The 17,354-nt window shown below is 33.5% G+C and overlaps 1 protein-coding gene across 5 annotated transcripts in view; it reads left to right on the top strand.

Annotated features, from left to right (window-relative positions):
• LOC126741885 (uncharacterized) overlaps positions 1-17,354 on the top strand; it is a 151,855-nt gene that overhangs the window by 88,256 nt on the left and 46,245 nt on the right. For 4 of the 5 annotated variants that reach the window (XM_050448350.1, XM_050448346.1, XM_050448348.1 and 1 more), the window contains exons 2-3: positions 7,041-7,180; positions 7,236-7,396. In XM_050448350.1, the coding sequence (XP_050304307.1) occupies positions 7,172-7,180; positions 7,236-7,396 (170 nt within the window). In that variant the 5' untranslated portion in view covers positions 7,041-7,171. The remainder of the gene's footprint in view (positions 1-7,040; positions 7,181-7,235; positions 7,397-17,354) is intronic. The other variant, XM_050448349.1, reaches the window with a different exon arrangement.

The following is a 17,354-nucleotide window of genomic DNA, read 5'->3' as shown; positions in this document are numbered from 1 at the left end:
TAATAAACTAATATCAAAGACCTTAAATTTTATTGTCACGTAATGCACAATGTTACGAATAATATAGTCCATATCTACTAATAATTCTCACAATATTAGACCATTTTTATGAATTTCTAATATCTTAAGTTAATTTAAATTTATAAAAATACCGGCAGAAATATATTTTTAATAAAAATAGTGGTAAAACCTACCTTTGAAATATGATCAATTCATTGAGCAGCTAAATAAACTTACACACATGTAGCTTATAGAAGAATGCAATGTACAACTGAAAGATACGGAATATTTTTATGCACATGTCATCTGACGGCCAATAAGGGATGTTAAATAAAAGCAATTTCCAAGACTTCCTTAATTTTTGTACGACAATGCTTTGACAAAACGTAGTAGCCCACCAAACAAACTTAATGCAATAAAAATCTCAAAATTGTCTCAAAATTGCAGTTAGGCCATTAACTTGAATGAAATGGAATATCAATTATGAATGAATTTAACTATGTAATGAATTGTTTCATTACAATAGCTAAGGCATTCCGGTCTGTCGAATTTTACGTCGCTGGATAAACTATAAGTGTTGCCTAGATATTTAAATCTATCGCGCGTAAGTGATGAATACTTACCGATGACATGATTTGCAGTTTCTTCCTCTCAACACCAACAGTACTCTGGGTTATTCGCAATACCTAGGGTGTGGAGGTAGCGCCTTAAGTGTCAGTATCCTATTAAAAGACTCGTCACAGCCCAAGATTGTACGTCTTGGCCTATCTTAAGGCCAGATGCTTCCGTCTATCTCCTAGAGTCTCTCTGGCTTGCAGATTTTATTCTAGCAAGAGAGTCCGCTTCGTCGTTCCAGCATTATCTGAGTAACCGGGCTCTCAGAAGCTCTTCTTTACTAGTTTAGCTAGAACTAAGAAATATACCATATGGGTCATGAAACCCTAATAGTTTACTATCACAAGTGCTAAATAATTGCTTCCTATAAGGAGAGCCTGTAGCCTGTACGCAGTCCTTATTGCCTGAACTGCATCACAAGGTCAGTTCAACCATTCAGTTGAATTTAGTCAATTTATTTGTACAAGTGGTAAATTGTTTACTTTGTAGAAAGCTGTCACCTGCAGACTGATGTTTTTAAACGAGCGATATTTGTTTAATTTTCCACTACTTGTTACCCTTAAAAATCTAGGCACTTAAGTAACTTAAAGAAAAGTTACAATTATCAGGAAGAGAAAAAACAGAACAATGTAAGAATTATATTCAAAATTAAAAAAAAAAAACACTCTTTAATGAGTTCTCCGCACTGACAGTTCCATTAACTGTGCATGTCAATAAACATTTTATATGGCCAATATTATATCCCCAGCTAAGCAATTTTGAATTATATTCACTTACTATCAAAAACAAGAAAAATCTATATACAATATTAAAACAAAAACGTAACATAATGCTCCAGGATTAAAATGTCTTATAAATTTTCATTACGATTACAATTAAGTAGGACAAGGATAAGGATGCAGGCTTTCATTTTACCTTAGTTTTTTCTTTTTTCTCAGTAAATACGCCATTAAGCTATTTTTATAGAGCATAAAACAAGAAGCGATAAAATGTTAGAAACAATGTGATACTAAGAGGATAAAAAATATTGCAAATATTGTTGTTTTACTTTTCGTTTAAAAGTTGTAATCGAACGTATTTTTAGCGAGTCATAAATACTATTATATAATTTTACCCCGACGTATGAAAGAATCTTTTGAAAGAACAGTTTTTAAATTTAGGAAGCGCAAGTAAATTATTCCGCCAAACAGGTCTCTGATAAACGTTAGAATGAAAAGAAATCTTTTTTCTTAAATACTCGGGCACCAGTGTTATGAGTAAAGACTAGAAGTTATAATTCTCAAAGATTTGACATGGGCAACCATCGTCAAACTTTTAATTTTTCTGACACTTGTTCGTATTTTTTATTGTTATATACAAATGTGCCGTAAATTTTTTGTACTCGCTGGATTCGGTTTATTGCAGCAACATCCAGACAAGGGCCACAAATAGTAAAGCCGTAAATACCAGAGACTCACACAGTTAACACAGTAGATTAAAACTAAGTATTAGCTTTTCCCAAAATTAAGAATATGACATTTGTAATAACCTAAAGACGTGCTTGTTAATTCGAGCCAAAATTAAAACAAGGTTTTTGGCAAATGACGTGTGGAGAATTTTTTCATTTTTTATAGAAGGATAAAGGATAAAACTTAATTTTAAGATAATCTTGAAATTTGTAAAATTGTAATTTTCTAGCATTTAGTGTAAGATTATGAGCATTTGAAAAATTATGTAGAATAATTTCTCTCTTTTTCTCCAATGGTTATGGTAAAAATAGATGTAAGATGCTGGTCTGCAGAAATGGCGGATATGCTAATAGAATGGCTGCGATAATGTTAGGATATACAAGGAAATACCAAATAGGTGCATACCGTGAGCATGAATGCGGTGTATTCGCATTATAGCAGCATACCGCAAAGTCCTATTATTTTAAATGAATAAAGACTATGCAAGTCTGAATATTCCTTCTGTTTCACCACTATCTCTAATAAACAGGTTAAACAACCGGTACGGACCTGAAACTGCTAATGAGAGGATTTCAAGAAACAAGGCTCAGGATGATAAAAAAAGATAACACATTAAATTCCATTCTATAAGTATAAGATCAAGATGTATTATTGAGAGACCTAGTAAGAAACTACTGCGATCATAACTTCAGTACTACCGTTGTTGACTGTATCTGGTAATAAATTGTAAATATTATCTTGGAAGACTACAACAGCTACTTCAAACTATAGCTGTTTAATTTTGGTACGAAATAGAGACCATCAGAAATAATACGAAGGAAGAAGAATCAGCTTTAAGAGATCTTATGAGGTACAATTAGATTCAGATGATCAAGATTCTGTATGCAGATAAGGGCGCAGCGACAAATGTTTCATATCTCTACGGTTTACCAAAATTTGAGATGGAACTACCTTTTCGACCTAATATGAAGTTCAATAGATTTAGCAACTGCAAAACTTTCAATTTTTTCTAAATTTAATTTGGACACCTTCATTTCATGGAGCTGCTTCGTATCATCAACATTCAACCTAAAAGGATCTGGTCAATTTTGACGTTGAAAGTAATTATAGCAATGTGTCAATAGAAGAACCTGTGAAACCCAACTATGATTGTTAGGTTGAGCCGGACTGGTTGAGTAGTTGGAAGCGCTAAGGTGAAAATGTTTACCGATTCACACTCTCCATAATACTGAGGGATTGTTGCGAAGGAAATTAAATGCAGTAAATAAATTAAAGATTAAGGCAAATTTATGTAAGGATTTATTATCTTTGTATTCATACTTACGGAGGATATTTTGAACAATTATTACATTAAAGATCCGTTTTCCAAATTCTTCATATAGCAAATACTCGAAGCGAACCCAGAGACATTTTTTCCTGCCAAAATTGGTCTAAGAAATATTATTGAAATTATTGGTAAAGCGACGAAGACTTAACTTAAAAATAAATCTTAGGAATTACCTCAATTTATCCTTATAACACTCTTTTATTTTTCAACCTTTTGTTACAATTCTTTCCGATCTTCTTTTAACAAAAGGGTTTGACAGGATGATTAATAAAGAGTTAAATAATGGTTTATAAAATTCCAGCAAAACTAAATCTATTTTAGGAAACTTAAAGATAAAATTTTGACTAATGGATAGTCGGAATTTAGGCGAACAATTGAAATAATTACAAGATTTATTACAATATAGGGCAAACAAAAAGATAAATTAATAGCAGGCTTAAAAAACATTCCCATAGTGTATATGACATATGGAAGGGAGGAATAGCCGATTATTAAAATTTATAATATAAAATTAAGAAAAATATTGACACTAGGAAAAATGGGATGTTACATATTAAAAACAAACAAAAATTAATAATATATGTGAATTTTGTTATATACAGTATATGTTGTACAGGGTGTCCCGTAAATAGTGGTCCAAATGAAAACTCCTAATAGATTGGACTATTTCCAATCTAGACTATTCCAAGAGATAAATAGAGCTGGCCACGCTCAACGAATTAAGCGATCCTTTATAAGAAGGTGTAGGGCGTGTATAGCAGCAGGTGGTGGCCATTTTGAACATCTTTTGTAAAATTGCAAAACACAAATAAACCGAATTAATTTGCATAAAAAAAAAACGATTTTTTTTCACAAAATAGTTCTTTCGGCATTAAAACAACCATTTTTTTTAGGTTAACAAAAAATTCAAAAAGTTTTTGTCTTTAATATGGCATGGAATAAATAAGTTTTTACGCTAATGGGCACCAAGATTCTATTATTATTTTATTGCGTCATAGGACTTGTCATATGACAAACTTTTTGAAAAGAAAAAAAAATCCGATATTGCAATTTCAAAAATTTTTCCTGTGAAAAATATTTGCATAACTGAAAAATTTTAATACGCATCATAAAGCGCATCTATCGGCAAATAATATCCAATCGAAGAAATTGTGATTTTTTTTTCATTTAGTGACACACCATAAAAAAACTGATTACAGGTAGGTATTTCTTAAAATTTCGCAAAAATCAAAATATCTCGAAAACCGTAACACTTTCGTTAGAGCTATGTTGGATTATTCTGATTGGAAATAGTCCAATCTATAATGAGTTTTTATTTGGACCACTATTTACGGGACACCCTGTATATATACAGAGTGGTCCATTTAACTTGAGACATCGCAATATCTCGAAAACTAAACATGTATCCAGAAAATGTTTCACCAGAAGTTTGAATGGTTTCCAGGGGACCATAAAATGACATCATTGGTTTGACTTTGAGTGGACGTCTTCAAGGTCAAATGAAGGTCAACTTTACTTTTTTGCATATAAACCTCTATCTTTTTTAATAGTATCTGATTAAGGGTTAAAAAATAAGTAACTTTAATCTGACACTTTTTTACATGCAATCTCCTTTTCTAGATATTAATACTTGATTCTTTTACGAATTTTTTTCTTGCCAATGACATTAGAAACAGGAATAGCTTTGGTTCAGCAATTCTTTAATATTGTTGTGACAAGGCATTGTTGATCAATGCAAGTTGTTATGATGCGAAAATTTTCTATAGTGAACAGATCTCACGTATTTATCCCAGGTATTTCAGGCGATTGTAAACAAATACTGATAAATAAAGTAAATGAGAGATTATTTTGGTTCACAGTATTCATTCAGTTATCAAGTATTTTATTATTTTGTTGAGTGACTATGGAATGCCTAACAATAAATGAAAAAGTTGAAATGGTCCTTATCCAAGGTGAATCTGAACGCAATATTAATTGAACGCCATTGAACTATATACCATGTGACATCCTCAACGACGACTTCCATCGCGAGCATCATTTTATCATGTAGTGAACCACTTTATAGAAGATGGAAAAGATGGAAAGAGAAGCATTACCAGTCAAAATAATGAAATTGCCGTCTTAGCTGCAGATGCCGATAATCCTGGAGTCAGCTTACGATCAATTTCTTCTGCTTCTGGAATCTCCAAAACAAGTGTCCTGAGAATTTTGAAACGCCACAAGTTTCTTCCGTATCACTTGTCATTAAATCAAGAGCTTCACGGGAATGATTTCCAAAATCGAGTGTTGTTTTGTGAATGGGCCCAAAATCAGTTGCATGAAAATAACAATTTCTTTCTGCGCGTCTTATTCACCGATGAAGCTTTATTTACAAACTATGGTGTAGTTAATCGTTATAACATGCATTATTGGGCAGTTGAAAATCCCAGATGGTTTTGAGCGATAGGACATCAGCGGCCAAGGTCTGTGAATGTCAATGGTGTGGCATCATCAATGATGAAGTCATAGGACCTTATTATATTGATGGTGTCCCTACAGGCCAAAAATACCGTAATTTTTTGCTGGAGGTTCTACCAATATTTTTGGAAGATGTGTGTTTTGAAGTGATACTAAATATGTGGTACCAGCATGATGGTTGTCCTGCACATTATTCACGCGTTGCGCGCCAAGTGTTGGATCGTGACTTCAATGGACGTTGGATAGGTCGCGGTGGAGCAGGCCACTGGCCGCCACGGTCACCTGATTTCACGTCATTAGATTTTTTTCTATGGAGTTATTTAAAGGAGATCGTATATCGCGATCCACCAATGACTCCCGAAAATATGAAGCTGCGAATCACAGGGGCTTGCAGGCACATAACTCCACAGATGCTGCAATCTGTTCATCGGTCGTTTAGAAAGCGAGTCAAAAAATGTAAAGAAGTGGAAGGTCAACACTTTGAACATTTATTGAAATAATTTTATGACTTTTTTTGTTTCAATTTCTTTTATTTAAACTTTGTACGTTTTATTTTCAGGTTTTTGATTCTGTTGATAATAAAATTCTATCATAAGATACTTTCACTCCTTTTGATAGATTATCAGATACTATCTACAAGGGCAAATGTCATTATCAAGGAAAAAATTCGTAAAAGAATCAAGAACTAATATCTTGAAAAGGAGAGATCGCATGTAAAAAGTGTCAGATAAAAGTTACTTATTTTTTAACGCTAAATCAGATTCAATAAAAGAAATAGAGGTTTCTATGCAAAAAAGTGAAGTTCACCTTCATTTGACCTTGAAGACGTCCACTCATGGTCAAACCTATGACATCATTTTATGGCCCCTTGGAAACCATTCAAACTTCATATGTAACATTTTCTGGATACATGTTTAGTTTTCGAGATATTGCGATGTCTCTTTAAGTTAAGTTAATTGGACCACCCTGTATAAATATATAATATAGTAGTTGTTGAGGTTAACTTTTTAATATCTAAAAACTTTTGCTTCTTTTTTATTAACTATTATAAGTCAGATCCTATGATGCTCTTACATTGACGGAAACACTCATAATTAACGTAATAGACGATATAATTTTAACTCGGCTTTTCTGTCTGAAGCATAGTCACTTTTTTATTTCTCTGATTTAGTAAACGTTTGCATTTTTTGCAGCAAGTTGCCTTCCATTCGTATTGGCCAACGAGGAGCTCGACATCCGAAGAATAAGGTGCCATGCGACAGTCCTGTGCTGCTACTGCACCCCCACCACTGCTGAAGCGAACCAGACCGAAAACACCGAACTTATGACTACTGTAAGTACAAGCGATAAATAGGAAAATTTTACAGTCTAAAAACAATAATATTTAGCAGCTAACCCCAAACAAGTGCAATGGCGGCCACTACAGCTGTTCACCACCGAAGGAATGCTGTAATCAGGGGTGCTGTTTCTTGCTGGCCCCCTCCTACAGCCGACCACCATCCGTACAAACTGGAAATATGTTTGCTAATCCACTTTTTTTAGGACACTGGTAAGATAATATCTTTTGCTTAAACAATTAACAACATTATTTTCGGATAATTAGGCTAAAAAGGATATGGCCATTTACAAAATTGTGATGGCAGATGCCTAATTTTCAATTCTTATAATTTAATCACATTTTTAAACTATTGGCAAATATAAAAGTGCTCTTAATATGCTGCCATTTTAAATATCCTGACATTAATATTGATTCTCATATGAATTTTGTCGGAAATAAGCATAGGTGTTTAATTTCTCTCTCTCGGTTGGTTTCACTACAGATCAATGTTCTTTAGTATGCTTTGACTCAAACTCATAACATATGAAGGGTACAGGCAGAAGGCAGCTAAAAGTTTAAATTTTTAAGATGTATTATTGAGAGACCTAGTAAGAAACTACTCCGATCATTACTTAAGTACTACCGTTGTTACCTGGATCCAGTCAGAAATAAAGAGATCACCTTGGAAGACTACAGCAGCTACTTCAAACTATAGTGGTTTAACTTTGGTACGAAATAGTGATCATCAGAAATAATAAGAATGAAGAAGAATTAGCCTTAAGAGGTCTTACGAGGTACAATTAAATTCAGATGATCAAGCACCTGCCTGCAGACAAGAGCGCCGTGTCAAATGCGCAATTTTTATATCTCTACGGTTTACGTAAAATTCACATGCAAATGATGCCTTTTCGATCTAATATGAAGTTCACTGCATGATGTGATGATCAACTGCAAAACTCTCAATTTTTTTCAAACTTAATTTGGACACCTTCAAGCTTTTATAAGAAAATACCTCGTCTTTCGAAAATCTGCAAATCTGCGCATTTCATGGCGTTGCTTCGTATCATCAACATTCAACCTAAAGGCAAATGTTGACGTAAAAAGTATTTATAGCAATGTTCCAATAGAATAATCTATTAAACCCAACTATGAATATTAGGTTTAGTTGGACTGGTTGGGTAGTTGGAAGAGCTAAAGTGAACATGTTTAACGACTTACATTTCAAACTCAAACTCAAAAAATGCTTGATTGTCAACATAAACATAGAATTTGTAGACAAAGCCAATAGACTGTACATTAAATGAATAAAAACGAGAAACTAATTTAAAATAAAATGAAATTATATAAAACTTAGAAAAATACTTAAATGCTAATCATTAAAAAATTCACTTAAACTATAGTACGCTTTACTAGAAAGAAATATTTTCGTCCTTATATGTAGGTTTTTTGTAGTCTTAAGTTTTCTTATTTCTAGTGGAAATTTATTAAACAGCTTTTTAACTCCATATATGATAGAGCTACGGACAAGGTCAAAATAAGGAATGGGCAGCCTCATCAAATAATTTTGTGTATTATAGTGGCTTCCTAAGTGGAGTTCCTGTTTATATTTTCTAAAAACTAAGCACACTGTTTCCAAAATAAAAATACAATACAGGGTTAAAATATTATGACTTACAAAAAGCGGCCGACATGAGTCACGAGGCTTGGCCCCACATAGATATCTAATGGCCCTTTTCTGGAGTACAGACACTGAATTAAAAAATGAATTTGAACATGAACCCCAAAAGCAAATTCCATATCGAAGGTGCGACTCGATAATCACGAAGTATGCAGATCTGGCGATGGAGAAATTAAGATTGGTGGCAATAACCCTTAGGGCGTAGCAGCCTGATGAGACTTTTTTACATACATTCACAATATGGTCTTCAAATTTAAGGAACTTGTCTATAAAAAGTCCCAAAAACTTACTGAACGATGGCATGGTAATATCTTCATTATTCAAACATAAACGGAAGAAATTGTATTACATTGTATTAAATAATTGTATAAACATTTGTATTACATTTAAAATTAAAGATATTTGTTTTAGAAACATTAAATGTCAAAAAATTTGCATCACACCAGTCTTTTATTTTTAACAAATCTGCACGTATATTGGCCTCCATTTGAGAAACATCAGAGTCGTGCCAGAGGATGGTGGTATCATCGGCAAACAATGTAAATTTACCAGTTACCTGCAGTTGTGGCAAATCGTTCACATAAATGAGAAAAAGTAGAGGACCAAGTACTGATCCTTGCGGAACACCCACATTTATATTAAGTTCCTTAGAGATGTCACTATTAAGTGTGGCAGCCTGAACGAAACTACTCAAGGGCAGTTCCTCTGAAACCATAGAGCTCCAGTTTCATCAGCAGTACTCTGTGACTCACGCAGTCAAATGCCTTGGACAAGTCACAGAATACCGCTGCTGCAACTTCACCAACATTCAGTCGGTTGTACAGGTGCTCTAGAAAGCTAAAGATAGCATCATTTGTGCTCACAGACTCACGAAAGCCAAACTGCTGTAGACTCAATAGGCCAAACCTGACATTATTATTGAGCCTCATATGAATTTTGTCAGAAATAGGTGTTTAATTGCTCTCTTGCAGTGGGTTACACTACAGGTCAAAGTTTTTTGATCCAAACTCATATAACATATTAAGGGTACAGGAGAAAAGGTAGCTAAATCCAAAAACTGTATTTTTTCAGGATATAGAAAACAACAGTTAAAGCGATAAAATTCCATCACTTTTTAACCTTTTTTGCTAAATAATTTCATATATTTAGTTCCATACGTACTTTTTCTTAATAGCTAGAATAAAGTTATAATTGTATTTTTATTTAGTAGTTACGATTAATAAACGCCAAACAATAATGAAGTCTCAACTATTACGGGAATGGCGTGATAATATTTAACAACTGTAAAAGAATTATAGGGATGAAGATCGACCAATAATTTACCTTGACCAAACTTTGTTCGACACTCGTGATATCTTTACTTCATTTAGAATCATTTTCAAGCCAACCCTGTTCCCTTTATTACCTCTTTTAAACGTTGAACCTTGCACAATGGAGCTTAATGGTCTAATTGATTTGGGGTAGTAGGAGCGCAGATGTTAATAACTCCGCACTATAGCACCGCTCCGTGCGGAGCTATATACATCTGTGGTAGGAGTCAACGGTACATCTTTGCGTGAAGTTTATTAGACCTCGCACGACGGAGAGCTCAGTTAGTTTCTTATACCAGATGCTACCGTATGTTTCTAAAAATTCCTTGCTATTCGGCACACTTTTTAGGATATTTTGCGATACGATAGCTACACATTTTGCTATGCCAATTGAAAATTGAGGACCTACCAGTAATTTCGCAGATCGCAGATTAGAAAAAAAATCTTCCTTCTTAAACGTAAAAGTGACCAAGTACTAAGGCAAGCCGACTGGCCCTCTCTCACCAGTTTATTTAGGAACTTTATACATTTTAGGACCAGCTTGGAACTTGAAGCTAAAAAAACTTCCTAAAATGGATTTGTAAAGACTTATTGAAGCACCTCACTGTTTTTATGTAATATTTACCTATGCCTCATAAACAACGATCAATTTTTTCAAATATTCCTTAGTTGACAAATTTTGATTTAAAAATCTCTTACGACAAATTTGCCTAACTATGCCTGCTGGTCTTTAGTGTAGTAATATAATTTATTTAAATTAATGGTCTCTGTAGACTCAAATTAATTACTTTCAAAAAGCATTTTAAATAAAGTAATTTTTTTTTAAATAATCTTATTTTTTATAGATATTTTTAAAGATATCTTCGTTAAGGGACACCCAAGGAATAATTTGTATACGAGACATTACCGTTGCTTTGATATCCCTTTTATATTGCCAAGGGATTGCCATAAACTTAGCAGTATAGTACGCTATTTCTGACTCAAAGCAAGACCCGTGAAAAGAAACGAAGTTTTTTACAAAGAAAAAAAGAGGGTTTCTAAAAAACAAACTTTACAACTATGATTCTATGATCGGTGAAACTAAAAGTTTGAATTTATATTTTGGCAACACGTTGAACTTAAGGCTTACGTTAAAACTTTTTTTGCATGGGCCCTCCCTAAACCAACGTAAACAGGACACATGTGACAAATCTCGTTGGTAAACGAAGATTGAAACTCATGGATTGACAACTAAAGTTCGGAAATTTAGATTAGATTTTTCGGTTCAAGGGAAAAATGTTCAGTAAAGTTTTGAGTTCAAATATTGACGCGTGGAATGGGTTTTCTTGACTGCGTAATTGATGAATTTTAAAATGATATATCTATTATTTTAGTTGTAATGCTTTGCGGATGCAGTACGCACGAATGGATTTCAAAAAAATACAGCCTTAAATGGTACTGTTTTAATTTTAAAATACATAACATTTCATCACTCGAGACTTTAGATAATTGACTTGAACTGTTCTCATTTCTCCATAGCTTACCATAAATTATTCTAACCCAGAAACAAAGTGTGATAGAAATCTTAGTCTCGATTTAGCAGTCGTACAGAGTAGACGTCTATACTCGTCGGAGGCGCCGGTGCTCAGTTTTGTTTTGTTTTGATTCGTTTTGATTTAATTTAAATTGTTTTGATCTAGTGTTGCGTGTTTACATTAACGTGCTATATTTTTGCAGTACAAGTGTTTCCTAAAAAACTAATTAAGTTCCTGCATCAGTAAATGTTTTTGTTTTATAAACAGTTCCTGTTTTGACTAAATTTAAAATTATCTGGCTACCATTGACCTTAACTTGAAATAATTGAACATTAACCGTAGGACGTGCAATTGTGTGTTTTGTTGTATATTTGTTTCCTGCGTTGGGTTTAAGTTCAAGTTGCTGTTTACTTGTAGATCTTGTTTTTACCATTAATATTTATTTCAATTTAATAATATTTCCTTATAATCTAAAATGAACCGCAGTTTCAAATGTTGTCAAAAAAGGTATTTTTCAAATTATTGCTGCATCTCTTGTATTTCAATGTTCCACCCAAGTTGTCTGGAAAGAAATTCTGATGCCATAAAACTGGGCTACAGGATTTTATGCTCACAAAGATGTCAAGATGATTTTAATGAAAGAGATTAGGAAGGAAAAATTAATGAGCAAAAGATTTATGATTTGTTGACAGAATTGAAAGAGAAGGATAGACATATTGAGGGAATGAGAAGAAACAGCATGGTTTTTAAAGATAAAGTGTCGGAGGCCGAAAAGAAGTTTTCCTCATCCCTGGAAAATCTGCATAAACGGAATGAAGAACTTAAAGTTGAATTGGAAAACTTAAAAATTAAAGAAGGTGAATTAATGGCATTACTGGAAGTGAGTGAAGGTTTTAGAAGTTGAAAAAGATATCTGTTATTCCGACATACGTGCATTGAAGGAACAGTTACAGATATCTAAATCTGTTGTTATTAATTCTCCAACACAGCTACCAACTAGGCCAAATACACCTGACGATAGTCGACCTTGGCTTTTCTTTGTTGGTGGTAATTATAGCAGAGTGTTCATAAAACATTTACGTTTAAAGTTTGAAGCTTACTACAAGGTCCAGTGTTTCCTGAAGCCGGGCAGTTGAAGCAGTAAAGTGATTAGAACAGCATCAAATTTAGTTAAGGGCTTTACGAAAGAAGATTTTTTAATAGTAATGTAAACACTTTAGTGATGATAAGCCCTTATACTTATTTAAACCATAATGTTATCTATAATAGTAATAAGGCCCTTATCGTACTTTTCATGCAAATAATATTAATCTGTATGGGATTTTAGAGTCTAATCACGCCAGTAACTTTGGTTCAGACTTGGCATCATTATTACATGCACATATTTTCAAATATTTTAAAATTAATATTTCATCGAATAAATTGTCTTTGAATCATCAAATTAATGAGTCTGAACTGACTACTGATCGTGAATTGAATTCTTCTTTTTTCTAGACATGTCCATGAAGGTTGAATCTCATTCATGTTCATATTCTACTAGTAAGATTGAAATTAGCTCTTCGAAAAGCTTAAGTATCTTTATTCTTAATATACAATCCCTAAGAAACAAGATGGATAAGCTTCATATTTTGCTGGACACATGTAATTTTCCTGATATTGTACTTCTGACTGAGTACTGGTTGAGGCCTAGTGAATGTTTTTTAATATCTGATTATGTTTCTATATCAAATTTTTGTCGTCAACAATCTATACATGGAGGAACCATGATCTTGGCTGGGCAAACAATTGAAACGATTTTTTGTAATATTGATAAGTATGATAATCTTCTGTTAGAGAATGTTTTTGAATTCTCTCTTTCTTTTTGTAAGCGTTTTAATTTATATATTCTTTGTGTTTATAGGCCACCTACAGGAGATATTACTATGTTTTTGGATAAACTTGATTCTCTTTTATCCCAGTTATCCCTAAACTCTAAGGTTATATTGGCTGGTGACTTGAATATCAACTACACTGATGAAACCTTGCCACGTACTTCTCTTTTAAGTATTTTAAATTCTTACGACTTGAAAATACACGTTCTTTCTCCCACACGAATAACTTCTTCATCTGCAACTACAATTGACTATTTCTGTACAAATGGTGATGACGTTTTATGCACAGTACTCCCATCTGGTATTTCCGACCATGAAGCTATTCTTGCTAAATTGCCATATAATACTGTATTATCTTCATCTCATTGTATGGGAAGAATTTTCAGCAGGAGAAATTTCAATGCTTTTTCTGCTGCTACAGCTTCGGTAAATTGGAATGCATTTGAAACGGCTTACTGACCCACTGACCCACTTACTTTATTTTTTCAAGTTCTGTGTGATAAGATCAATCAGTGCTTTCCTAAAATGAGGCTTAAAACTAAGAAATGAAAACCATGGGTTTCTCCGTTTTTTGACTAAATTGTGCAAATATACCACAAATGAAAATATCCTTGTATATCTTTAGAAATACCGTAGTCTGTACAGAAAGACAATTAAAGCAGCAAAATCTAGTTATTATAGGGATCGCTTAAAAATGTCATCAAATAGACAAAGAGAGTGTTGGTCGATTATTAATGATTTTAGACATTGCCATAGAAAAGTATCTAAACCGGAGTTAGGACCTAACATTTTAAACGACTAATATTATTATATACCTAATATCTTGCTCAAGGGCATTCGTAGTAACATTGATCCCTTACACTATCTTCAACAAGTGTCGGTTAAGCATTCATTTTTCTTTCATCCTGTCGATCTTAACGAAGTAAAAAATGAAATCAAACCATAAATCATCTGGAGCTGATGGGATATATTCGAGGTTGTTACTCTTTTTGCCTGATTCAGCCTTTAATGCTTTAGTTTCTGCCATAAACAATTCTATTTATATTGGCATTTTTCCTTCATGTTTAAAAGAGGCAGTGGTTATCTCTCTTCATAAGGGTGGAGATTTGGATCAGCCTTGTAATTTCCGCCCCATTTCTATTTTGTCTAACCTCTCTAAGATAGTTGAAAAACTTGTCTAGCAGAAAAGCAGAACTTTGTTCTTTTTACATTATAATGGCATTTTGTCTGCAAATCAGTTTGGATTTCAAGCCGGTAAAGGGACTTATGATGCTGTTTTTAGCTTTTTGGAGAGCGTCTATGTGTCCTTGAATTTTGGAGAGTCATCGGCGGCAGTGTTTTGTGATCTATCCAAAGCATTTGACTGTGTGGATCATGGAGTACTGTAATCTAAGCTCGATAAATATGGTTTTAGGGGCGTAGCGTTGCGATGGCTTGAGTCCTATCTATCAAATCGTACTCAGAAGATTACAGTGTCAGGGTGTTTGTCTGCTTCTAGATCCATAAAATGCGGCGTTCCCCAGGGTTCAGTGTTGGGACCACTGTTATTTTTACTGTATGTGGATGACTTGAGTTCATTGAAATTGCAGGGCAAGGTGGTTCAGTTTGCTGATGATACCACTATACTATGGAGCCATAAAAAGTCTGATTATATTAAGACTTGTATCCTTGAAGACCTTCAGATTTTATCAGGGTGGTGTGCTTTCAACAGGCTCGCTCAACAGCTTTCAAGTGGCGTTGATGAAGTTTCTTTTCTGATGCTTAAGTTTTGTAGTCCCTTCGTCGATAAGTATATTACTCATATCATTAATTGTTGTCTGGAAATTAATTATTTTTCTAATCAACGGAAAACATCTATTGGCAAACCCATTCCTAAGGTCACTGATCCCACTGATTTTAACGAACTTCGTCTGATTAGTATAGTTCCAACAATGTCAAAAACTTCTGAAAGACTTATTTACGATCAAATCAATATTATACCAAACAGCCAATGTGGATTTAGAAAAAAAAATAGCACTGCAGTTGCTCTTGCCAACATTACTGATGATATTCTCCGTGCATTTGACAGACAGATGCACAACCTGTAGGCTTTTCTAGATTTCTCTAAAGCATTTCAATCATCAATCACAATCATCAGCTTATTTTAGCTATCAGGTTTCAGTTGGTCAGCTCTAATAACAAATGCTCTAAACTGGTCAGTATTTTCTCTGGAGTGCCTCAAGGATCAATTTTGGATCCTTTATTTAATTTATACTTCCAATATCCTTAGATCGCTGAAGTTTGGTCGCATACAAGCTTTTGCAGACGATACCCAAGTATATTTTTGTTTCAACAGTAAGGACCTTGCGAAAATTGTTATTTGGGAATAAAAATAGATCTATCTTTTTAAAAAACCATCTTAATATTTTTTTAGACAGTATTAAATTAACATTTGTCGCTTCTGCCAAAAACTTAGGACTGGTTTTGGATACTGAACTTAGATTTAAGGAGCAAGTTCGGGATAACGTTCACGATACAACCGCGATGCTGCTCGTGCATTGCAGTTTGTTGCTCCGTGTGCCAAATGCATATCCGCCAATTCTTGATTGGTAAAGTTTTCCATTAGTAATAAATGTTTAAAAATTTTAAGCTATAAAATTTTTAAACATGACATTGATAATTGACATTGGTAAGCGTTGATTTTAAACAATTGTTGTTATGGTATCATGTACAAAAGGTAAAAATAAATGCATCAGATCCTATTTAGGCGACTAAATATAGCGTCTTAGGGCCGTAGTGGCGTAGTGACACATTTCCGGACATGGGTTCCTATACTGAAATGGATTCTACTGTTGCATTGAACAACCCCTAGAAGTCTGATCCCATAGTTCTGAAACACCCTGTATATAAGTATCGAATTCAAAAAGTGCAAAATAGTTGTGTATGTCTTATATTTGGGGTGCGTAAATTCGATAACATTTCGCCCCTGTATGATGTACACGTTGGTTGATGAAAATTGATTATAAGAGGCTTCTTCATTTTTGTGCTTTTTGTCTTAAAATATTTGAGGATGGGGATGCTCCTTCGTCTTTCAGAAATAAAGTAGTTTTTCGACGTGACGTTCGCAATATTAACGTTAGGTTTCCTCATGGGCTTACGGCGCCTCAGCACCGGAGTGCCATGTTTCAGCGCTCGTTTAGTTATAATTTTGTAAGATGTGATAATTCTCTTCTGGTGGAGCTTAGAGTTTTTAATTTAAATAGTATTTATTCATACAAAAAGGTTTTAAAGGTTCATTTTTTAAATTTACAAAAAATGGTCTTTCTTTTCCCTGTTGATATTCTTAGCGAACCTGTTATGTATTCTCTGTTTTTCTTATTTCTATTCATACATTTAATAAAAAAATTCCTCCATCTTTCTATAATGCTTTTCCTTTTATAATGCCTTTATAGTTACATATGTACTATTATTATTAATAATATTAGACCTTTATAAATGGTATTGTACTCTATAGTATATTCAGGTGGTTCAGTAGTGTAGCTATTCAAGCTAGACTGCGCCACCTTTGTATACATGATTCACTTATATCTCCAAAACTGTTTTTTTTTTTAATTCTGTAATATAAGACATAATGTCATATTTATGTCTCTACGTCCATTGTTATGAAAATAACGTATTTAGTACGTACTTTTGGATACGTAGTTGGTACGTACATTAATTACGTCTCGCGAATGTTTATACATGTACATACATATTAATACTTAGAAAATATTTTAGCTCCTATGGATTACGCAAGAATAAAAAAAAAACAGAAATAAATTTTTGTTAATACAGAAA

Source organism: Anthonomus grandis, chromosome 11 (genome assembly GCF_022605725.1).
Source record: "Anthonomus grandis grandis chromosome 11, icAntGran1.3, whole genome shotgun sequence".
NCBI classification, from domain to species: domain Eukaryota; kingdom Metazoa; phylum Arthropoda; class Insecta; order Coleoptera; family Curculionidae; genus Anthonomus; species Anthonomus grandis.
The sequence above is the reverse complement of the archived record's forward strand: the minus strand, read 5'-3'. Positions and strand labels throughout refer to the sequence as shown.